Source organism: Denticeps clupeoides, chromosome 2, assembly GCF_900700375.1.
Source record: "Denticeps clupeoides chromosome 2, fDenClu1.1, whole genome shotgun sequence".
Lineage (NCBI taxonomy): Eukaryota > Metazoa > Chordata > Actinopteri > Clupeiformes > Denticipitidae > Denticeps > Denticeps clupeoides.
Window position 1 is genome coordinate 19,893,720 of NC_041708.1, and position 23,845 is coordinate 19,917,564.

General features: G+C 44.8%; 3 protein-coding genes across 3 annotated transcripts; all 3 read right to left on the reverse strand.

Moving 5' to 3' along the window:
- Nucleotides 1-419: 419 nt before the first annotated feature.
- On the reverse strand, nt 420-3,148 carry linc.pou2af1 (lnc RNA pou2af1). The gene is made up of 6 exons (XM_028961693.1): nt 3,142-3,148; nt 2,561-2,722; nt 1,697-1,794; nt 1,519-1,570; nt 1,136-1,350; nt 420-967 (listed from the first exon to the last, which is right to left on the reverse strand). Exons 1-6 carry the CDS (start codon nt 3,146-3,148, stop codon nt 632-634), a joined length of 870 nt encoding a protein of 289 aa, XP_028817526.1. The 3' UTR covers nt 420-631.
- A 1,020-nt stretch (nt 3,149-4,168) lies between these two features.
- pou2af2 (POU class 2 homeobox associating factor 2) lies at nt 4,169-11,253 on the reverse strand. The gene is made up of 5 exons (XM_028970808.1): nt 11,110-11,253; nt 9,816-9,916; nt 6,378-6,414; nt 5,997-6,280; nt 4,169-5,609 (listed from the first exon to the last, which is right to left on the reverse strand). The coding sequence occupies exons 1-5, from the start codon at nt 11,117-11,119 to the stop codon at nt 5,229-5,231; spliced, it is 813 nt and encodes a 270-aa protein (XP_028826641.1). The 5' UTR covers nt 11,120-11,253; the 3' UTR covers nt 4,169-5,228.
- Nucleotides 11,254-14,087: 2,834 nt separating this feature from the next.
- snx19b (sorting nexin 19b) lies at nt 14,088-22,089 on the reverse strand. Its single transcript, XM_028970553.1, has 12 exons — nt 21,938-22,089; nt 19,598-21,207; nt 19,344-19,482; nt 18,952-19,052; nt 18,749-18,868; nt 18,285-18,406; nt 18,099-18,192; nt 17,858-18,008; nt 17,060-17,186; nt 16,180-16,364; nt 16,002-16,089; nt 14,088-15,797 (listed from the first exon to the last, which is right to left on the reverse strand). Exons 2-12 carry the CDS (start codon nt 21,197-21,199, stop codon nt 15,656-15,658), a joined length of 2,871 nt encoding a protein of 956 aa, XP_028826386.1. The 5' UTR covers nt 21,200-21,207; nt 21,938-22,089; the 3' UTR covers nt 14,088-15,655.
- Between the last annotated feature and the right edge of the window lie 1,756 nt (nt 22,090-23,845).

The window sequence follows — 23,845 nt, forward strand, 5'->3', positions numbered from 1 at the left end:
TCTCCACCTTCTCCACATGTGACAGATGTGCTCAGAATGAACCTGCTTTCATCTGTAAAGAGCACAGGGCACCAGTGGCGAATTTGCCAATCTGGCTGCTGTCTGGCGAAACGTGCTGCACGGTGTGGAGCTGTAAGCACGACCCCCACGTGTGGACGTTGTGCCCTCAAAAGTGACCAAAACATCAGTCAGGAAGCAGAGGAACTGAGAAGTGGTCTGTGGTCACCACCGGCAGAACCAGACTTTTATTGGGGACGTCTTGCTAATTGCCTTTAATTTCCACCCGATTTCTATTCCATTTGCTCAACAGCATGTGAAGTTGATTGTCAGTCAGTGTTGACAGTGTTGGACAGTTGGAGTTACGTGGTGTTATTTAAGTGTTCCCTTTATTTTGTTGAGCAAACAGAAACACACATGAATCATTTAGAAAAATATATTTTATTGAGGGGGAAAAAATGTGTTTAAAAAAATATGCATCCAGCTTTGTTCATAACTCTTATAAAGTCCTGGATGATGAGAAGCATCTGAAACGAATATCTACAGCATGGGATCGTCGGAATCGCTCGTGATCCCCCATCAGCCCTGAAATGTAAAACAACATGTAGCTACAGGTTTGTGCAGGAAGGGGGATTTATAAGTAGCAGATCTCGGAGCCGCCCGGGTCCCTCCTGAAGAAGCTGCTCTCCAGGGACGAGGAGAACCAGCAGTCCGTGTTGCTGTAAGGGGGGACCTCGAACGACGGGGGGGGCTCCTGGATGCCGCTCCAGGGCAGCAGGCAGGGAGAGTCCTGGAAGGTGCAGAACTGGCCGTGGTGCGTGTCGGGCAGGAGGCCGCAGCCGCTGTCCATGCGAGAGGGCGAGCTGTAGCAGGAGGAGGAGGAGGATGAAGAGTAGGACTGCGGCGGCGAGTAGCTGCTGCAGTCCGCCGGACTTGGCAGGTTCAGGGAGTCCGTCGGGGAGCCGGGCGCCTGGAGAAGTGAGCAGAGAGCGGAAAGGTTACCCCCACGCAGCCGTGATGCCCACTACAGTCCCAGCTTTGTGGATGGGATTCACAGTCGCCTTCATCCGACACCCCTCAAACACTGAAAAGCCCCCCCCCCCCTTCAAACAAGCAGGCAGGGGTAAGACGGGCGTACCACGTGACAGCCGCCGCCGCTGTAGTAGTCGGGCGCGGCGTCCTGGTACTCCGGTGCCCAGCGCTGCTGCTCGGCGGGCATCATGGCGAAGAGCTGCTGCTGCTGCTGGTGCTGGTGGTGGTGGTGGTGGTGGTCGTCGTAGTAGGCGCAGTCGGGCAGGGTCCGAGGCTGGAAGCCGCAGTCGTGCGTGGGCGCGGCGGCGGGGAAGTGATGCGCTGCGGGGAGAGAGGGGGGGGGCACGTCAGTGACGTCACCGCGCCGGAAAGCGGCTTTATAAAAACGGCGAGGAAATTGCTGAAATCTTCTGGAAGTGCCTGACTTTTTAAAATACAGACACACTCTCCAGTCGTTACTGAAGCGGTTTTGGCGACTCTCGGACCTACCGGGTAGCGGCGTGGTGAGGGAAACGTCCGGAGTCGGCAGGTTTTGCGATTTCTGAAAACAGAGAGGAAATTTGTACATTTATGACTTAATTAGTTCGACTGCGGTTCGTGCGCGTGACGGGGTCTGTGTAAAAGCCCCGCCCACTCCGCCGCCAGCTGATCTGAGAACAGCTCTCACCGCCGCGCTCCTGATGGCGTCCTGGAGAGCTCTCCGCTTCTGCAGCAGCTCCTTCACGGTGGTCTTCACCCGCACCCCCTGGTACACCTTGGGCTTATCTGTGGAGAACGCGGGTTAGAACACGTGGCTGCAGCGTGGGGAGACCCCCCCCCCCCCACACACACACACACACAGTTCCGCAACAATCACACCACACCGTACCCCACTCATCCCCACACGTTTGTTCCAATAAACTCCACTATTCTTCTGAATGAAACGAATAAACCGGGATCCGTCCCAGAGCTCTGCTGTTACGGGTGTTTTTCTTTCTCTGGTGAACCATCGGCTTGGATAAAAAGGCCAGAAGTTGGTGAGCGGAGCGGCTCGGGTTCGTTCCGGGTTCATTTGTAATTAAAATCAGACCGCCGGCTCTCCGGGCGGCTGCAGGACAAAAGCCGGCTTCCAGCCGCGGGTCGCGGGTTCCAGCCGCGGGTCGCCGGAGGAGCGGCGTCGGGCGAGTTACGCGGCCGATGTGACGCCGATTTGTCGCGAATCGATCCGGGAAACACGAGAAAGGCGATCGGCGCAGGAACGCCGCGGCGCTTCCTGGTAGAACCCGGAGATGGAACGGAGGAGGGAACGTGGAACAAAGGGCGCGCCGCTTCTTCCTACCAACGAGCGTGGGTAAGAAATCAAATGTACACTTATATACATTTCACACGTTCTAAAAGTAAAAGTGGCGAGACGTGCTTAACCGAGAAATGATGACGCGCGCGGGGTTCCGAAAGTTCCGAAAATATGATATTTAATAATAATGATCCGAGTTACATAAGGAAAGTAAGGCGAGCGCGGAGAATCGCGCGTAAAGTAGAAACATCTGCATACAGAGACAGATGTTCGCCTTGGAAGTTCCGCGTTTAAAAAAAAAAAAATCCACCAAAGGCTTTAATTCGAAACAACGCCACTCAACGGCTGCGCCCGTGAAGACAGCGGGGAGATTTAGGGGTGTTGTTGGTCGGGTGCCATTCCCGCGGTCCGGGAGACATTCTGATAAATATTCATACGTAAAGATCTCATCGTAATGTGGAAGAAGTTATTTAAATGAGTCCGGGTTCCCCCGCGTCCCCCGAGCGCAAAACGCGTGAAAGCGCGGCTCGGCCGGCAGCCGCTGCGCCCGATCGTCTCCACGAATGATATAAAAAAAAATAAAAAAAAACAACTTCATCGTCCCTCCGTGACCTTACAAATACATTTCACCAGAAATCTCCCAAAACCTCCCAAAACGCCACCGTGCTCCGTTTTAAAGCGACCTGTCGGACCTCGTTCCGCCCGGTGCCATGCTCCAGTCCACCTAATAAATCTTTCTAATTTCTAAATTCTTTTTTCGTTTGTCCGATTTCTGTCTCTATTTCAGGCTGCACGAGAAGGAGAAGCGGGAGAATGGATGAAAATGAAGAGCTACTCACCAGACATGTTGGAAGATCGCTGCTGTGGGCTTCTTCAGCCTCTCAATCTGGCTCTGTTGTATGGCCAAGAACCAATTATTCATAAAACTTGCACAAAGTCTTTACAAAATTCTCCCAGAGCAGCCTCAGAGCGTGCAACAATATGGGAATATAGCTGGGAACATATTACTTTGAGATTTTCTCTCCCCATGCCGACTATTTAAAAGCCCTAGAAGTCCACGATTTGACAATCATTTGATTGCGCGATACTTTCAATTTGAATATTCAAAGGCTTCGTAAAAAGATCAATATTTTCAACCTTTTCAACATCTGAAGGCTTCCAAAATGCTTTTCTGCAATAGAATATGACGCACTTTCACCCCCAGACCCCAAACATTGAATCATTTTGAACATTTTGCCACTCTTTTAATAAAGGTGCTGGGAGTCCCTCAGCAGGACCGGCTTCCGCTCCCGCCCCTCATCCCGGGTCCGAACCCCGCTCCCCTGCCCACCCGCCGGTTCCGACACGGGCCCGTGTCGGCCGCCAGACCCACATTTCGCAAAGCGGCACTTTTTAATGCCACTTTTCACGCCATTTGGTGAAAGTGTTGCAAAGTGGGCGTGGCATCAGCAGCCATGTTTGTCATCACGGCCATGTGGTGGCGACACTCTGTGCCACACGCGTCCCCACCACACGCACTGTACGGACAGCAGCAGGTCCAGGAGTCAGATTGCAGTGACATGATGGTCCAGGGACAGGCCGCGACATCACGGTGCCACGACCCTGCCTCGCGCATCCATCCTCCATCTGACATCACGTCCTTTAGATCTGATGTGGATCACGATGGGATGATGCGGTTATTGTATGATTTGGGGCGGGGGGGGGGTGACCCCATTTCCCATCCGGATGTGGGACGTAGTGATTAAAACTTCTCACAGAGGAATACGATACGCATACATTTTTTAAATATGCATTAAAAGCAACTTTCATCATTACGGACTTGAAAAAATAAGTCTGTACTAAAGAATGACGTAGACGCGACTTGAATTGGACTTTATTCCACCCGATATTTATTCAGAAACAATTACAGAATCACATAAATGCAAATCACACTATTAGTACGTAATTATAACTAAAAAATAACAATTTCTAATGAAAGCTTTATATATTTAATATATGTAATAATTATCAACATGTGGTGATTTGTTCCCAGTGAGCAATAAAAATTAGTCGGCGTATTCATCTTCCACCGAGCCTCCGTGTCTATTATTATCGTTTTATTTGATGCGCATCACGGATGAAGGTGGCGTCATCTATTAATCTCAGTCTCGGGCTGGGGGGGGGGGGGGGGGGGGGGGGGTCACTGCTGCGGCCTGGGACGTTCCTCACCCCGCCGCGTGTTGGACAGACAGGGTTTATTCTTTTCAATGATTTATTTAATCCTCCTCCGAAATACCCCCGGGGACTCTGCCTCCTCGACTTGTGCCCCGAAGCCCCCTGACGCGGCGCGTCCATCCAACGCGCAACATCGCCCCCTGGTGTCCGGTCCGTCTCGGTGTACAGTAAACTATGCGACACCCCGTCTCTACATGACATCAAATGTACATCATAAAATAAAATGAGCTGTATTTATATTTTAAAATGAAAGTATTAGAGATCCTCTTTAAAGCCTGAACTGCTTAAAATGTCCTCATTGTAGAACACAATCAGGAAGCGGCGAGTTTTCAGATATAAGAACATATTGTTGTTAATGTTGTTATGATTAATGATTATTCATGATAACTATATATATGTTAATTGTTTCTGTTACACATCATATTTAGACCTTGGTTATGTCGGTTTTAGAAGACTCAAATGATAAATGAAACACATGTAGACAATATTTGAAAGATGGACTCAACATTCACATGACGTGGCCATCTTGAGGCATCATTGTATATGTGAGCTTGTCATAATTGCCAATATGTAGCATTCAACAGTCTTAAGTATTGCTAACTTGGCAAATTCTGACGCCCGTTGTTTAATCAGTTGGAAACATGTTTTAGGTTTACTGAAGGATCTGGGAGGAAATTGTCCTCGAGGGAACTTTTCCCCACTTTCCCGCTCGTCACAAGACCCTCCGACCTTCATAGGCCGGCCAGCCATTACTCACATCCAATTTCCCCCAGGCACTGCCGTCACTCTCAGTTGGCTCATCAGGGGCCAGCGGTGGCCCTTTAGCAGTGAGGTCACTGGATGCGGTCGCATAAGGTCCGCAAAAGCCAGGCTGTTGCAGGTAGGATGTGGGGTATGGGACCTCATCCAAGGGGTGGAGGGAGTAAGGCTGGATGGGCAGCCCACCCCCGCGTTGTGGGGACCGACATGGTGACGCCCCACCCGCTTCAGAGCTGCTGAGGCAAGACGGAACATGGGTGGGCATGAGGCCTTCAGCACACAGGCCGTCCGCTTGTGTCACAGTTTCGACCCCGACTGGGTCCCATGTGTCCCTCTATGGGAGGAGAAATAACTGTTAACTCTGTTAACAACTTGCTAATTGAATTTTTCTCATTTTTCTCTACCTTTCTTATTAGCACTGAAAATGAGAACACACTTGGATGTTTTACCTGCTTTTACTTCAAGGCGTAAATGTAACAGGAAAATATGATACACAGCACGCATGGTGACACAGCGAAATGTGTCCTCTGCATTTAACCATCACCCTTAGTAAGCAGTGGGCAGCCATGAAAGGCACCCGGGGAGCAGTGTGTGGGCACCTCGGTGGTACCCTGGCGGTTCGGGATCCCGCAACCCTTCAGTTACGAGTGACACTGACACTGAAAGGGATCTGACACCCCAGATGAAGAGGCTGATGGTTCTGCAGGTATAGGACACTCACCAGAAGAACATGCGAGGACTCTCCTGAAAATGGGGGCAGGAGAGAAGACAGCGTGGGGGGCGAGAATATGGAACTTCCCCCACTCGTGAACGAGGGGCTGCGGTAGTCCCCAAAAGACTCGGGGTAGTAGCTGTCTATGAAGGAGGAGTAGGTGGGCATGGAGGTGGAGTCGGAGGTCAGGGTCTTCCCAGCGATGGGAGATGAGTAGACATCTGGGCAGAACTGTTTGCCAGAGAGGCAGAAATCCATATCTGAGTTGAAGGACCTTCTCATGCTGTAGTAACCTGAAATTACAAAGAAGATCCCATTCAGTTGTGAATTGTGAGATTTTAATTAGTGCTTGGTGAATTTTGGATTAGGTAAACTAAGAGTTTGCTTTACCTTGCATTGGCACAAACGATGACTGAGAGGTTGTCACCTAACACAACAGAAAGGTTTGGACTTTCAGTCAATTAACACAATCCCCATGTTGATACAGATGTCTACACATGATAACACATGGACTAAAATCTTAGTCCAGAGGAATCTAGAAAAGCAACAGCTTAGTTACGGGAAGAAACGAATGCATTGTGCAGCACAGGCATGCTAACCAGTAAGCCTCAGCAAATCCTTCAATCGTCCAGTCAGAAAGCAAGCCAGAAGAACTGCGGACATTTTCGACAAAGATGGCAGTACCTCAGCCATCTCAGTAGAAATGTTTTGTATCAACACATAGTGGAAAATTTACTTTTAATTTCTTTGAGTTGGCTTAACAGCTAGCTAACTAGCTGCAGTTTCACAAAAAATCTTAAATAAAAATGATTAAATAACTTATTGACAAAAAAACCTATTGACAGAATGAGTCATAAAAGGATTTTTGAGACTTAATGAAATAGTGAGGCCATGATAAGAGATAGCTGCAAATGTTTCCGGGTTCATCTATGCAACGGCTGTTTCCTCTCTAACATAAGTTCTGTGGACAGGCCTAGTGGACACCCAAGTTTCTGGTGATATAACGCCCCCCCTTGGTACACAATGCTGATGTTTTTGGGTGAAGAGGAAGCTGGAAGGATATGTAGGTGTCAGTGTTGTGAGGAGGGTTAAAGGACAGGGTCAAAGACGATCCCATAGACAGAGCCGGCTCCTCAACGTTTGCATATTGCAAACATGAACGAGTAGATATCAGGGCTGGACGGGCTAGGAGGTAAACAAATGTTGAGGCTGGTATTTGAATATGATTTGCGAAGGCCAAGAGTTCCTTGTGTAAAAAGTATTTGGGCCACTGGAATATAGAAAACAGGCTGTTCAATCCAGGAGGAGCTGAGAGGGGGATGAGCAGGATAAAGGGGAAATGCTGCTGGATGAGGTCCGAGCTCAGAAAGTACGACACAGGCACTTATACACAAAGCTACAGTTGTTTTCTGTCAGATGCCTCTCTGCCTTTGATTAAAATGAAAAGATCAGGTGAACCATGTTAAAAAATTGTGCCTGTAAATAGTCAATAACTACAGGAAAGTAGTATAGTACAAAAATATTTGCTTTCCTAAAGTATTCAAATAATAGTACTCTGATTACAACTCATTTTAAGTGAAAAGACTCTGAGGTCACTCTAAACACACCAATATTTTCCAATATTTTTATATCTTGTGATGAATTACTCTGACAGTGATGTCTTTCAAAATATAATCATATTATAACATCAGGCAAACCATGAGATCGTATCAAGTGGCTGAGAATATGAGAACAAATTACTTAAATTAATTAATTTAATTTAAATATATATAAAAACATTAAGTGAAACTGAAAGTGAAGTGATTAAACAGTGCATATGTATGTCTGTGTATAAACTGACTCTCCAAAAATAGAAATACTTTATTAGAGTAGAGTTATGCAAAAATGTTACTTAATCAAATACAGTAACAAATTAAATTTACTTTGTTACTTTACAACTGGCAGTGGTTGAATGGTGATGATTTCGCCATTTATTGATACACCGACTTTTTTCTTTAACCTGATAACCTGGTCAGCTGTAACCTTATTGCTGTTAAAATAATTATTCAGAATAATTAAATCATTACATGATTATCCATGTCCTTGTTATATTATAAACAGTACCAAACTGATGTATTAGTGTGAGTGTGTTGGTTGAGGTTACAGGGTGATTTTTAACTTCTGTTCCCAGTTTTGTCACCATTTGATTCACACTGATTCCTCATCTGAATGAAGATTCAGATCCGAGTCAAATAGGAAATAAATGAATCATATGTTTAACACACAGACAAACACATATAAATTTAACCCCAGTGCTGTCCTCCACTGAACATGAATTTGGAGAATGTGGGTGTGACCTTATGAACTGCAGACATTTGTATTTCAGATTCCTTTGTTTCGGGGTTCTTTGGCCCTTGACTGCATGTACATGTCTTTAGTTTATCCTTACTGTAGCTTATGTAGGACTGGTTTTGTTCAGCTGACACAGTACAAATCTAGTGGTCATTGTCCCTGCTCCATGTCTGGTCTTGAAAAAAATAAATACAGACAGAGTTTGCCTGTCTGTCGAGGGCTTTTCTTTCCTGGATAAAGCAGAGCAAACAGAAGAACTGCAACAGGTAAATGCAACTGTGGACGTGGTTTTAGCCCTTTTACTCTCTATGGCTTCTCCTAAGGTCATATACAGCAATGACCATAACAATGTTACTTTTCCACTGTGTGGGATATAACACAAGAAGAGAATGCTTTGGCGGGTCATTTGTTGGTTCAAATTTCAACATTTTGAGACAAATTAGTTATATTTAGGACAGTTGGACTTTCAAAGGTCAAGTGCTTGTAACCCAACATTTACACTTACTCAGGTGGTACACACTTTCAACCAAGGTAACTTACAAAAGAGCAAAAAGTAAGGCGGACTCAGGACAAGTCAACATATTGGAAACATTAAAATCTTGTACGTCTACAGCAGCCTGTTTAAAGTTCAGCTTGCACTCACACCCATCCATTAAAAATGTGTTGTCTATTTAAGTTATTTAAAATTTATTACACACACACACATAGTTTGTGAAAAAGCTATTAGCTCTCACTATTTTGGTACAAGTTTGGACCTGCTTGGCTTTCAAACCTTTTAACCTTTTCATAATATTAATACCTTATAATCCTACCCAGGCTCCTCTGCACCACACATCAATCACGCCCCTGTATATGGGAAAATGGGTGAATGTGGGGCTGACGGGCTGGAGCGTGGAGGAGAGGTGGGGTTGTGTAAGAGTGAGGTGAATTGGAGGATGCTGCTTGGTGGTCTAATGGCTGAAAAGCTTCACCTCTTTGGGTATGTAAGCTCTGCAGGCTGCATCTGGCATGGCGGGGACAACAATGCGCAGCCTTGTCTGTCATCAGCAGGCAGAACAATAGAGGTTGCCAGGTGTGCGTGAGGCTGGTTTTGCATAGCCGTGCAGCCAGCGAGAGAGATGGCCTCGTCTCAGAGGCCTCCCGGCGGTTATCAGCAGCCAGCATTGTTGCCTGTGGTCTCCTGAACCCAGAGGAGATCTGTGTCCTCTGTGTGTTGGTATTTACAGGCGAGCTGAACAAGCAGAGAAAAGCCCAGCACTGTACAGGCCTGCAGTGCAGCCCATGGGATGTGAATTAGTGCCATGAAAAGATAAACCACAGAGCAAACATGGTGAAAGGTGGAATGATGGCACCATATAATGGCCAAACTGACTTTCAACGTGTGCTCATGAGAAAGAAACAGAGAGAATGGACAGAGCAATGAAAGGCACAAAGAAATTAAAGGAGCTAAATAGAGCATTGTGCAAAATGACCACGAGGCTTAATGAGCCAACTTACACTGTATCGGGGTCCATTTGTCTGTCGTGAGCGTTTCTCTGCCAACAAGTCTTTCACTGTGTGTTTTACTCTCACTCCCTGATACACTCGTTTGGATATGTCTGTTTAGGAAGGATAAAGAGTGAGGTTCAATAAACTACAAAGACCCTTCATTTCTTATTTTGTACAGGACTAAAAGCCTTTAAAATGTCATATTCAAGAAAACAGTTTTTCAAAAATACTGTGTTTAACACAAATAAAGAAAGACCTCTTGTGATTTGATTTATTAATTTAATCTGATATGTCTGTTAATTATCATTGTTCATACACCAAATCATCATTCCCTTTCCAGCCATTTCACACTTTAAAGCATGGAGGGATAACTAAGAAACTAAACTAGCAGGAATAGCATACAACAGTAACTTCAGTTATTATGTTACAATTTAATGCATGTATCATGCAATGTGTTTGTCATAAAATTATCATGTTGGAATCAAACTTTTTTCCAAAACAGAAATAAAAGCGCAAATGCAATACAATTTAAAAAAACTGTTAATGTACATGGAATGGCTGCCAAAGAAACAGAAAAGCTGTGATCCAAAATTTGCTAACTTTTCCCAGAGCTGTCTACATATATCAGGACCAGGATAAGGTTCCATGGTACCTGCCGCCTGCCAGATGTCTACATACAGCAAGTGAGTGGTCTACCGTTCCAGCCAGCACTAAAATAGCACAGGACTAATAGAATAGCTAACATTACTACATGTAATGACAGATTATCATGCACATAATTCCATTAAATTAAAATATATGGAATTCTATGCTCAGAACATTGTGCTTGTATTTTAGACATTTAAAAGTTTTTATTTGTTGCATGAAGAGCTGCTGTCTGAATAGGAATTACATTGGTTGGCATCACCAAGTCGTCTGGATCTTCATTCCTGTCCTAGCTTGGCCATGACTGAGAGATGAACAGAATTCTTTTCCAATACCACAAACTTATTTTTATTTGCATCATTTTACAGTTTTATGATCAGCTACATTATTTGTCAGTGCCTTCACTTGTAAATTGCATGTAAATGTTCTTTCGTTTTGGTCAATGCAAATTGGCCAGTTTAAACTGAGCAATTCAGCACATACGGCACAGATTTTTTAAATTCAAACTGTTGAGTGGGAATCGAATGCATACCAAGTGCAGTCTACTCCCCCGAATACACCCTTCAGCAAACAAACAACGCAGCTATGAGGCCTCATGCATTTAAATTTCAGACATTCATTCGGTGCTGTGTTATGCTGCATGTATATTTTGTCCTACCAGTTTCCATGACCTTGACGAATCAGGTGGTCTTGTGAGGAACAGTGGTTGTTAGTTTTCTATTCCAACTGAGAACATAAAACAATACAAAATCCAATATGATGGTGGCTCATGCTCCCTTTGTCGGAAAAAGCTCCCCCACTAAAGGACATTTACCATTTTAGCTGGAATGGGAGGGCTTCTTCTGAAGTGACCTGTACATTTGTTTAAATGCAAATACAAGGTTAGACGTTTTTGGAGTATTTGCATCATCTAGATTAGGGAATAATATGGACAGCCTTCTCCATAGCAGGAGCCTAGCATGAGCTCATGTTGACTTGTCCCTTCGTTAATGATCAGAAGAGTAATACTTCCTGCTGTTGCTGCTGATTGGACTACAGATCTAGTCGTCTGTCAGTTATTGGTTGATTGTGTTATGGTGCTATTTCTCTTTTGATACGAATATGATACATTTTTTAATCCGCATGGCCAGACAATGAGACACCATTGAAACTACAGCACTTCTGTCACTTTTGCTTTAATTAGAAGCCAAAGATGAACTGAAAGCACATGACTCTGGGGATCTGAATGTAGCAGGGTTCTGAATATATTTTGTTGAATTACAGGAATCAAAGGTCCTGTTCATATCTTGCATTGAGATTAGGTCTCAGTGATTTGATCACCCAAATTGAGCATAACTGCATAGGACAGAATACTGGTTGAAAAATCTGACATGGCATCTATGGATTTAGAGATAATCATTTATTCATGGCTTTCAGTTCTTGGCTATGGTGAAACCATAAGACCACAAAGTCACAGGTTCAAACCCCACTAACTACCACTGTGTCCCTGAGCATCTCCGGAGGGACAGTCCCTGTCACTACTGACTGTGAAATGCTCTGGATAATGGCGTCTGATAAATACCATAAACGTAATTCACTGTGAACTGAGTAATCAGTTCTTCAGTGCAGTTTTTAATTAACTCAATCAAGTTGGATGTGAATACATGGTCTGAGTTGAGACACAATGGTCATCATAGGTCACACACTGGCACATCCTGATCAACTGTGCACAGGGGCGTGTCTAAACTTTGTTTGTTGGTGGGGCCAGGCTGGGGCATAGAGTAGCGGTGAGTGGTGAACGAGGATGTGTGACGTGACGTGACGAATGTTTATCACCTCAAAAAAACCCGGCCAGACATCTGGTCACCCTAACTCTGCACAACTTACTGAGAACTTAGTCAACTAAATGTCAACTTGAACTTACATTACAACTGTTTACTCGCCCCAAGAGGCTTCAGATTCTGAAACACTAATTGAACAAACTGATTGACTGATTTGGGTTGGCCAAACAGGTTTCAAGGCTCTGTGGCCACGCCCCTGACTGTGCACCCTGTGCTCAAACAGAATCAAGGTACTAATTTGTTTAGGGTCAGACTGAAATACAACAATGGGCTATTAACAACAACAACAGACAAAACTTCAGTCACACTGAAGACAAGAAATGCACTGAAAATCCACCTAAACAATGTCATGTGTTGTCACTGTCCTCATTTTGTTCTTAAACGATAACCTAATGACAAATCTTTTGTCTAGTTTGACTCGGTCACCACTGATCCATTTACATTTACAGCATTTATCAGACGCCCTTATCCATAGCGACTTACAATCAGTAGTTACAGGGACAGTCTCTGCAATTTTAGGGTTAAGCCATTTTAGGGTTAAGTGTCTTGCTCGGGGACACAATAGTAGTAAGTGGGATATGTACCTGGGTCTTTTGGTTCATAGGCGAGTGTGTTACCCACTAGGCTACTACCACCCTGATCTCTATCACTCACATAACTATTTAGCTACACATAATGCATATGTAATGGTTAAGAATTGGCCACTGTAATGTACCATGCTTACGTGCTGCCTGTCTTCAGCCTACTCTGGAAACTACAGACTCTGCATCACCAGTCAATTACTTGGATGATTTGCATGAACATGGACCATGACAATGGACATACTGGATGGAATGACTCCTTCCCAAGGTTATGGCCCTGCGTGTTTTCCCATCGTGTTTTCCTTTTGAGGGGTGTCTAACAAAGAAGTGGTACTTTTATCAGTTTGGTACACAAAATGAATCACTGCTTTTGATTTCTGTGAACAAATAGCTTACTTTGGTGTGGAGCAGGACATACCTAGACATCTAAAGAGCCAGTGTAAAGTTTGGAAAAGTGTACTATTATGGTCGTTTACAGTATTTTAGTAAGTATGTAATGTTGCATTTGGACATATAACCAAATTACATATAAACAAAGCAAAACAATTAGAAAAGGATGTTTTCCTCACTCTTGATTCCATTAGCATTCCTTTTCATGTTACTGAATTAATGTTACCATTAAGTTCACATAGAGTGCAAACAGCGACCTCTATTGTCTGTTCATGCAGTACCAATCTGCAACAAGTTGGAAGGTTGGTTTATGATATTTGAATGTCCCGGGGAAATAACTTAATTCCCAGTAGTCATTATGCCTTCCAAAAAACTATGTTGTTCTTCTTAACAATGTTTGGAACACTCAAAAATTAAAGTGATCCAACGCTGATGTAATGTCCTTAAAACTAGTCAAAATGAGGCTCAGTTGTGTGTGTGGCCTTCACGTGCCTGTATGACCTCCCTACAACACCTGGGCATGCTCCTGATGTGGTCTGTGGTGGCTGGTGCGAGACATGATGTCCCAGATGTGCTCAACTGGATTGAGGTCTGGGGAACGGGTGGGTCGGTCCATAGTATCAATACCTTCATCTTGCAGGAACTGCTACCACTCTAGCCACATGAGGTCTAGCATTGTCTTAACCTATTTCCCATGCATTGGGATAATGTCACTACTATGAAAAATGTGACTTTTGCAGACGAAGTCCCTTCGTAAGCCTGATATGTCAAAGGTCGTCACACATAACCCACAGGTATCATTTTCTTAATGTCTGCATTTGAAATGATGTAGACAGACATAAGACTTACGTTCGAAAGAGCTTTATTACTTACAAAACAGGACCCACATCCAGACAATCTCAAAGAAAGCGGCAAAACCAGAGCGTTATCAATGTACAAGCCTGCATTCTCACAGTGGGGCAGGGAAGGAACGAACAGCACTGATGACTGCAACACTGGCTGGCTATAAATCAAGCTACATCAGAATAAGAGAATGACCCGTACAGCACCGACTTCAGACGCCTCGCTAACATTTGGTCCTGTGCGCTTTATTCTATTGTGCAATCATTAAGGCAATTTCATAATTCTCATTTCACTCTGAAGTCAGACATTCACACAAATTCACAGCTGCACAAATAAATACAAATAAATACACAAAAGTACAAATGGAATGAAAATGAACACAAAATACACTCATGTTCAAAAAGGGCTGTAGATTGTTTAAAAAAAACTGGAATCATCCGGAACCATTTGTTTCATTAAGACAGTCAGGGTGAAGAACACTGCTCCCAATATTCAGAGAAAAATCCGGTTATTATTGTAGTGGTGATAGATTTCTAAACTTGCCAACTGAAAAATACTACGGGCAGGAGCACAAACACAAACACCACCATTAAATACATTCAACTGATTGTACAACATCGAATATAAAGTGCAGTGGACCTCAATCACAAGTTTTTCACTGAGGACATTCAAACAGTAGTAAGCTTTGAAAATCAAATGGACTTGAACGTTGGAGAGAGGGGCGGGAAAGTACGGAGAAATCACACCTCAAATGTATTTCTTGATTCAGCAACAAATTTAACAAGATTTACAAACAGGATTTGCACTCGAACCTCCCTTCTCATTGGGTTGAAAGGATTTTGCTGTTAAGCTGTTCACTGAAATTCAGATCGTATTCTTGTATCCAGGGTTTATCCAGACAGGCTGTCTGTGTTGACATGTGATGGACACCGTTTGACATGAGCGAGCAGGGGAACTTTCATTTAAATTCAGCAGAGCCACAGTTACTACCACAACAAAACACTGGACAATGTGCGTTATATTTATGACTTTTGTCCCGATTCGTTTTATGAAACTTGTGTTTTCACAATTCCTTCCAAGAGACCACGATGATGTGCATAGGTAGCGCAATGTTGTCACCATTAAATCAAACCCTCGAACATCAGTTGATGTGATCTGTAGACATTTGATTGGCTACCTTTTGAAAAAACACATTTATGAATTGAGCGCAGTCAGGGAAGTTTCAAAAATCCACGGCGGTTTGTAAATGCAGGTTTAGCAGTTTGTGAAGAAATGTAACTGCACAGACATTTGTGCATCATGTATCTTTTTTTTTTTTTTCCTCGAGTCGAGAAATGCATTTGTGAATCTTGTTACATTTGTTGCTGAATCAAGAAATATATTTGTGAATGGCGTAATATTTTATTTGTGAATTTTGAAACCTGGGGATGGTGTAGGTCGGTGGTCAACTCAACATCAGCAGTGATTGAAGTTATGTGAGAATATATAAGTTTTAATGAGATATGTGTGTGTGTGTGTGTGTGTGTGTGTGTGTGTGTGTGTGTGTGTGATTATCTGTGTGTGTGTGTGATTATCTGTGTGTATGTGCGTGTGCCAGGTTTCTCTCATTGTTCTTCGACAAGCTCTGCAGCAGTGGCTTCTGAAACTCCGGCTCTCCTGCCTCTGGGACCAGAAACTCCAGCAGCATGTCCCACATACAGTACAGCAGGTACCTGGACACACACACACACACACTGTTCTCATGCTCTATTATGTAATATGTTTAAAAACATTTAAAAGGTTTTTGTTGTTACAGTTTTACATAAGAACATAGTCTGCCAGCAGTTCTACATGAGACCCACAGAAATAAATATTTTGCTGAATCGGTCACTGTCAGGGTGACTGTCAGGGGAGTCTTCCTCTGTGACATCATTTACCTGTTGATGTGAGGGTCCTGTAGCGACTCCAGCACTGTCTGCCAGGAAATTCTGTACTTCTCAGAGCCCAGGACATCAGACACCATGTCTGCAAAATAAAATCTCAGAGGAGTTCGGAACTGAAGAAGTGCAGGGACGGTTCTGAAAAAAAGCTAATCTGGCGGCGAGTAAGGGGTACCCGGCAAGAGTTTCATGAGGCAGTGTAAGGACTGCTCTTTGGTGTCTTTCTTCTGCTGCTCGCTGCGTTGTGGGCGAGGGTGTGTGGGAAGGTGGCCACTGGGCCACACAGCCTCCTGCAGCACACGCAAGTAGACCACCCAGTACTGGGTACACATCAAGTTAGCCACAGCCACATCCAGCCACCTGCACACATAGTTTAAGGGCATCCAATCGGCATCAATTCTAATTCCATGACTGGTTACAGTGCCCTTTGAGACACTGAGGGAGTGAGTGGGGTTGCAACCTGTGACTTTGTGATCATCTATGCTACTACCACCCTACTACACAAAGCACAATAACTATTTGTGACAATTGTTTAGTGTACGTGAGTTCCAGTGGATTGCTGTGTTCGTTAAAGCAAGTGTGTAACTTGAAAAGCTTAATTGATTCTTAGAAACCCCCTTTTCAATGATCTGAGCACAGTTGAAAACGTGATTAAAGATGCAATAAAAGTGGCAAAATTCACACTAATAGTCTCTAGTGCTACATCAGCAGATGTGGGTCTGGCTACATCATTACTTCAGACTTTGTAAACGATTATTTACTTGTTACAGTTTTTCTCTATTTCAAACAAGAAAATGTCCAAATGACCCTAAACTTTTGAACGGTAGTGTATATGTATCTACAGTACTGTAGGTTTACAAAGGTTTAAGATAGTAGTGAAATTACCCAATGTTAACGCTGACATTTCTAAGTTCAATGATAATGAAAAAATGAAATAAATTGTTTAGTTAAATCAATATATGATGAATGTTTGACTGAGTATTTTGTTATGGTCACAAAAATGCTAACCATGGACATTCAGTCAATCATGTATGTGTGCTTTTGTCAATCAGCACCTGTCTATCAGAGTCCCAAACAGCAGTCGGACTGTTCTCTGGATGTTCTCCATACAGAGGAAGCTCCACTGTTCCCTCATCAGTAAATACAGAACATCTAGAGCCACATCAGCGAGTGGACTGACCCCTAAACACAATCACAAACAACATCAGGTCATCAATACTATCAACATCACAACGTCAGTCAGAGCTTTCAACACAGTGATGGGGGTAATGAGAACAGAAGCATTACTGTACCACCTTGCGTACAACCACCCAAAACGGATAATCAAACTCTGTATGATCCTGTACGCTATATAGACTAGAGCTGTTCGTACTCAATTCCTATCGTTTTTGTCAGGCTCTGGTCAGCTTGAGGTCCGTCAGCATGAACTTCTGGTCTTACAGTTTCTATCATTTTCACTGCTTGTAAATTTGTTTTGGTGATTTGTAAAAGTGTTTCGCATGTTGTACATTTGATTCATTAAACATTTTCAGGTGATGCGATGCCTGAATTCTGTCGGGTTCGGGTTGGGTCAGGTCTAACTTTTTAGGGACAATTACAGCTCCAATATAGACTCTATATAGCCTGCAGTGTAAAACAAGGAGAATAAGAACAAAACCCCACAACAGCTGTTTATTTCTTTGGAAAATAAAAGGTTGTAATTAACATTTTTATTCTTTTAAATTGTGTATTTGTGGAGGAATTGGGGTTGGGAGTGGTCCTGGCATGTCTTGGACACAGGCAGGGGTAGCATCAGGAAAAAAAGGTTGGGAACCACTGCAAATGCTACTCCTGAACTATACAACAGTACTTACCAGGATTCTGAAAGATGTCCTCCTCCTTTTCCTGCAGGGTGAGCTCTGTGTCTTTCCCCCCAAGAGGCTCAAACAAGGCGCTCTTAACCACAATCCTCTCTTGTTCTGCTATAAAGTCTTCAAGCTGATCTAGACTGGGCCTGTTAAACACCTATAAGTGACAAAGATAGAAGGACAATCCATATTTAAACCTCACATTGACATTCAGAGTACAACAATAATCATCACTAAGGAGACTTACTGTTCTTTCCTTGTCAACACAGTACAGGACTTTGGGCCTGATGTCCGCCACACTGAGCACCGGGGTGATTTTACTAGAGAACCTGAGTCTAGACCTTAATTCGCAAAAAAATAATCAGAATTGGCACAATTTACTAGGACACAATATCAATCAGACTGTTTAAATGAAACTTGTTTCAGGACTCACTTTGTTTTTTTGTCTGAAGTAGATTTCCCATCATACTCTGTCTCCACTTCTTCAGTGGGGCTGGTCGGCTCTGAACGTGGGAAGGCGGTTTTGAGAGTGTCCACTATAGCATTCACCACTATCTGTAATGATAAAACCACACAACTCTACAAAACAGCAGATTCCAGTTATGACTAGCAAAACACACATTGCCTACTGCAAACTAGAAACCACCATGACAATCAGTCAGTCCGGAAATAAATAAATAATATTGAATAATATCCCCCTCCTGGGATTTTCATGTCGTTGGCCAGGGGGGGTCTACATAGACCTAGTAAAATATCGAGTGAAAGAAGGGACTGCCTTTATTTATGGAAATGTTCTCAGTATTCAGCAATCTCCACAGCATTTTCCTTTATATGCCAAAAAACAGTGCTTTTATCTTTAAATTATTATTATACATGTTCCGTGACCACATTCTGTACCTTGTCTATACGGGAACCAATAAAAGGCTTCTTCACGAAGGCAATTCTTGCATCGGTGTTGAGAGCAAGGAACTCCTGCATTTCCTCACTGTTTGCAGTTTCAGGAATTGCGCACAGTTGCTACAAACCAGAATGAACAGGTGGAATATTAAAAACAACAAACACACAAATGTTCATATCTTGTACATAAGAATCGAACAAACCTTGAGAAATGTTTCCAAAAGACCTTTCCTGGCCTCTACCTTGTCACTGTCCATGTTCCCAAATGGAAGATCAGGAAATATTTTCTTTGGTCCCTTAACATCTTTGAAAAATAAAAACACTTTTAAAATCTCAACAGGGATAAAACCAAGGAACAACATTTTCCTCCTTATTCAAATGTAGGTCAAGCACACTTATCCCAAGGAGCCACACATCAGAGGAAATTAATGTTCAGTATTTTACTTGTATTTAGGAATCAATAAATTAAAACTTCAGTGCCATTACTGATACTGGGGATTCGTGAATTTCCTGCAGCCATATGGGCTGAAAGTATTGGATTTAGATTAAAATGAGCTGTTACTTGAGAGTGCTGTTGGTGAAGAAGCTAACATACTTTTAAGGATCTTGCGCAGTTCAGGCTTCTCCTCCAGACGTGTCTGCAGGTTGAGGAATTCGCTGTAGCGGCGGTTGACCATGTGATAGGCCACTGACTGCAACGATCCTGGGTTGTCAGTATCCATTGCTGTTTCATACTAAAACCGGTACAGGAAAACAGACACACAAATACACACAATCCCTTAACTCTCCATATCGCAAGGCACCCAAATTGTCATGTCAAACAGGCACAAAGCCCACTTGACCACTCACTTTGATGGTGTAGAGGGTGTAGGGATGGGACCCTGTCCCGCGGTGTTCCTTGGCTGTGATGGTCCCAGTGATGCGCAAGTTCTGGATGATGACAGGACCTTCTGGACTACTGAGGTGCTCAAAATTAAAAGCAGTCAAGGGTATCGCTGCCATTGTGGGAGAGGGCTGCTCACCACATGCCAGGTCCCTGGAATGGTCAGTCACACCCGCATCCAGGTTGGGGAGGGTGCACCCCTCAGAGATCCTCAGCATGTCGGACCCACTGTCAGTAGAGTCTTGGCCTTCCGAAACCAGCACCGTCGGGCCAACGTTCTCCACGGAATCCGGAGGAACCTGAAGATCCTGGTCGACATCAGGGGCTTCACCCACAGAAGCAGGAAACTGCTTCCCTTGGCCTCCCAGGGATTCTTCTGGACCGTTTAGAAGGAGGGACTCCATGGAGCTCTTCTTAAAGTCTGCAAGTGGAGAGTCCAAGTCAGAATCGTTCTCCTGGTAGAAAGGGTTGGATTTACGGAGTCTGAGGAAGTCCACTGGGCTCAAGCCAGAACTGGGCTCAGCAAATGGTTTCAGATGGCGTGACTCTTCCTCCTCATCTTCATCCTCCTCTGTGTTATTGTGAGTATAGAGCTCAGCTGAGTCTATGACATCATAAGCAGCCAGTTCAGGAATCAGGGATTCAGCTAAACTGGGCTGTTCAGGCTTCATTGGTAGCGTCAAAGAGGATGGCACCTCCACGTCTCTCTGAGGAACCTGAACCAGCATCAAGTCTGATGGTGGAGCCTGGGCTTGCGGGGGATCCACTGGTTCTGATACAATCTCCATGGACTTTGTAAACACGTCAACAATGAACATGTTGAGCCAGTCAGGATCAGACAGCTTGGAGATGAGCGGAAGGAGGATGTTGCAGGTGATTAGCTCTCCCACCACAAACCTCCCTGTCCGTGTCTCCAAGTGGGGAGGAGGAACCAGCACATGAAGGAGGAGGTCAATGATTGCCCGGGCGTAGTTCACCTCGGTGGCAGAGCTCTTCAGGGCAGGGTGTGGGGTGCTCACTGTGCTGTAGAGTTTCCAGAGTGCATCGCTGGAGTAATCAGAGTGCTCAGCCATCAGTTTCCTGGCTCTCATGTAGCTTTGAAGATGGCAGCCACACAGCTCCAGTACTCTTTCAGTCAGAGCCTTTCTGTCCATCTGCAGTGCTCGGAGCTTCAGCTCTTCAGCCATGGAAATCATGGCCTTCTGCACCTCCATCTCAAACTCCTTTTCTGAGGACACTGTGCAGTACCAGGAGGACACAAAATCACGGACGATCTTCCGAACCGTACTCCGGATCTCATGATCCAGCAACAAGTCGCTTTCCCCTGAAGGAGGGATCCTCTCCAAAGTGACAAAGCGCTCCAGGTGAACAGTGCAGTTGGACTCAAGCACCAGCTGACATCCCAGCCATCCTCCAAACACCACTAGGAGACTGGTGAAGAGACAGAGCAGCCAGATGTTCACCAGCAGGTGGAAGAGGAACACCCAGGCCAACAGCAGCCCACAGCCCAGCAGCTTCCTCTGCTGCCCTAGGACCCCTGACAACCCCCCAGCTGCAGGCTCTGCCATGTCTGAAGCTGGAGAGATAAAAAAAAAAATAATAATCCCCTAATATGTCAGACACACACTGATCAGCCACAACATTACGACAAATGTAGTAAAGATTATTGATTATAATATTGCAGCGGTATATGACAGTAGTGGTCAAAACAACCAAAATTAATCCAAAGAATCAAAAACTGAGAACATATGATAGGGTTGTGGAGTGATGCATAAGAGCTAGCTATGCGTTGTCCGAGTTGCCCTCTTTCAGCATGATAACGCACACAATCACACTGCAAAAATGGCTCAGGAATGGTTTGAAGAACACAAAAAAATGATCTAATTCGACATCTTTCTCTTGGAGAATGACAACTAATCATCTGACAACTAATGTGACTTATAGGGCCTGCTACTGATGACATGTTACCAGACACCACAGCAAACCTAGAGATCTAGTAGAGTGCACGCACGCACGCACGCACGCGCAAACATACATACATACATACATACATACATACAAAATGTTTATGGATCTCAAAATTAGGTCATAATTAATGAAAATCGGCGACTGTGGTGACAGGAGTAATCCTGTCGAGTTAAATATTTAATTTAAAGAAACATTACAATAACCATTACTGCTCTGGTGCTCTAGAAAGATAGATGACATGCAGGGAATGTCGGAATAAACAGTCTGCTTCGTCCTGTATAGCAATACAGCTAATCAGCCAACCACACAACCAAGATGGACAGATGTCCGGTCAGCACCTGCCCGCCCGTCTGAATGAAGGGGAAAGATCTCAGATCCGCCAGCTGCTCCGCGACATGACGACTCTCATCATCTGTCGATAAAAATAAGCAGTCGAATCGTCTCCAGGCTGCTTACTTTCGCTTCTTCTTCTTCTTCTTCTACGGCTGCACCAACGTGCGCAGCGCTTGTGCGCCACCTGCAGTGTGGAGTATAAAGTGCTATATTTAACAAGAGCCACGCAGTCCGAGTGCGATTGTCATTGTGATACACAGCAAGCACAGCACACGGTGCACGTAAAGAAATGTGTCCTCTGCTATTAACCCATCATATTCAGTGGGCAGCCATGACAGGCGCCCGGTGAGCAGTGTGTGGGGACGGCGCTTTGCTCAGTGGCACCTTGGCGGTTTTGTATTCGAACTGGCAACCTTCAGATTATGGGTCCGTTTCCTTAATGTTCTACCTGAATACAGATATTAAAACAAAATTTTCCTTTGTTGGTTTCTGGTTGGTGAGTAGCTGTGCTTGTACTGTCCACTTGTAAATTTCCCACTTGTGGGACTAATATCGCTTATCTTATCTTTTCTTACCTCCCCACAGCCACCCAACTAACCCAGGAACTTATATAGCGTGTCTTCTGGTGGCCAAGGACATCTTGGACCCTGCTCTCCTCCAGGAGTTCCATGACCCTTCTGCTCCTGGTCCATCCGGTGCAGGTCCTAGAGGGGGATGTCCTGTCACAGCTGTCATCAACCCGCCAGGCCACCAGCGAACGACAAGGCACCCCGTGGCCCCAACAAGCCAGAAGAATAACACAAAGAATACAGGGAACAGCATAAAATGGCGGCACGTAAACACTAACACTGCAGACTCATTTGTTGATTCCCAATTGACCCTGCATCACATTGACTGTCTTGTTCCTGAATATTCTTTTGGATTACCCTTGCCTGCCTTTTGTTTTTGACGCCGATGCTACCAACACCTCCTTCAGCCCACGACTGAGATTTCTGCGCTTCCCATGACACTGCCACCAACCCGAACCACACATTGTCACAACATGTTGGACAAATGTCACACTAGTTAAGCACAGATGAAAATGTGGCAGTATGGGGTGTCTAGGTCGAATATTCTAAAGGTCAATCAATACCCAGATAGACACTTAAAAATAAAAGCCATAAAAGCCCCAGCATAGCACAGAGAACGTGACATGCATCCAATGGCTTGCACTCCCACATGACTAACGGTTTTGTAGCTTGGCAGGAGAGGACTCCACGGAGGACTCTTCCTGTAAATTTTTTGGAACCGCTTTGTTTATTTGTTTTATCTTTGTAGAAAGGCGGACTGAATGCACGTAGGAAACCCTGAGGTGATTTATTTGTCTGTGTCAGGATTGACTGCAGCTGGGCTTATCACGTGTGGCCAATCCTGACGCCGCATAAAAGCCGGAGATTTTGCCCCTTCGGCAGCGCTGACATTTTTGTGAACTTTTGTGACTGTGTGTACTTTGAGTTCTGGCAATCATGATGAGCCATGGTGAGCGGCGCCGCATGATGACGTCACCCCCTGCCGGAAGCGGCAAAGTCAGCGGGTGAGTGGGCGGAGCGAAGAAGATGGCGTCGGCAGCAGCGAGGAAGTGGCGTGGGCAGCGAGCTCAGAGGATGCGACCCCCAACTCTGAGCTCTGCTGGCAAGGCTCCCCGTGGACTGGGACGACAACGACGATGGCGACGACGAGAGCACGGGAGACGTGAGTTGTGCTCCGCCCATCGTGCCCGTCCATGATCGTCGCGAGGTCCGTGGGGACCCGCGTCACTTCCAGGGGTGTGACAGATGACAACGGTGGCGTTCCTCCAGCAAGGAGGTGGGCAGGCTCCAGCCCGAATGGCCCGAGTACTGCCCATGGGAGCTGATCATGCCCTGGGTCCAGGA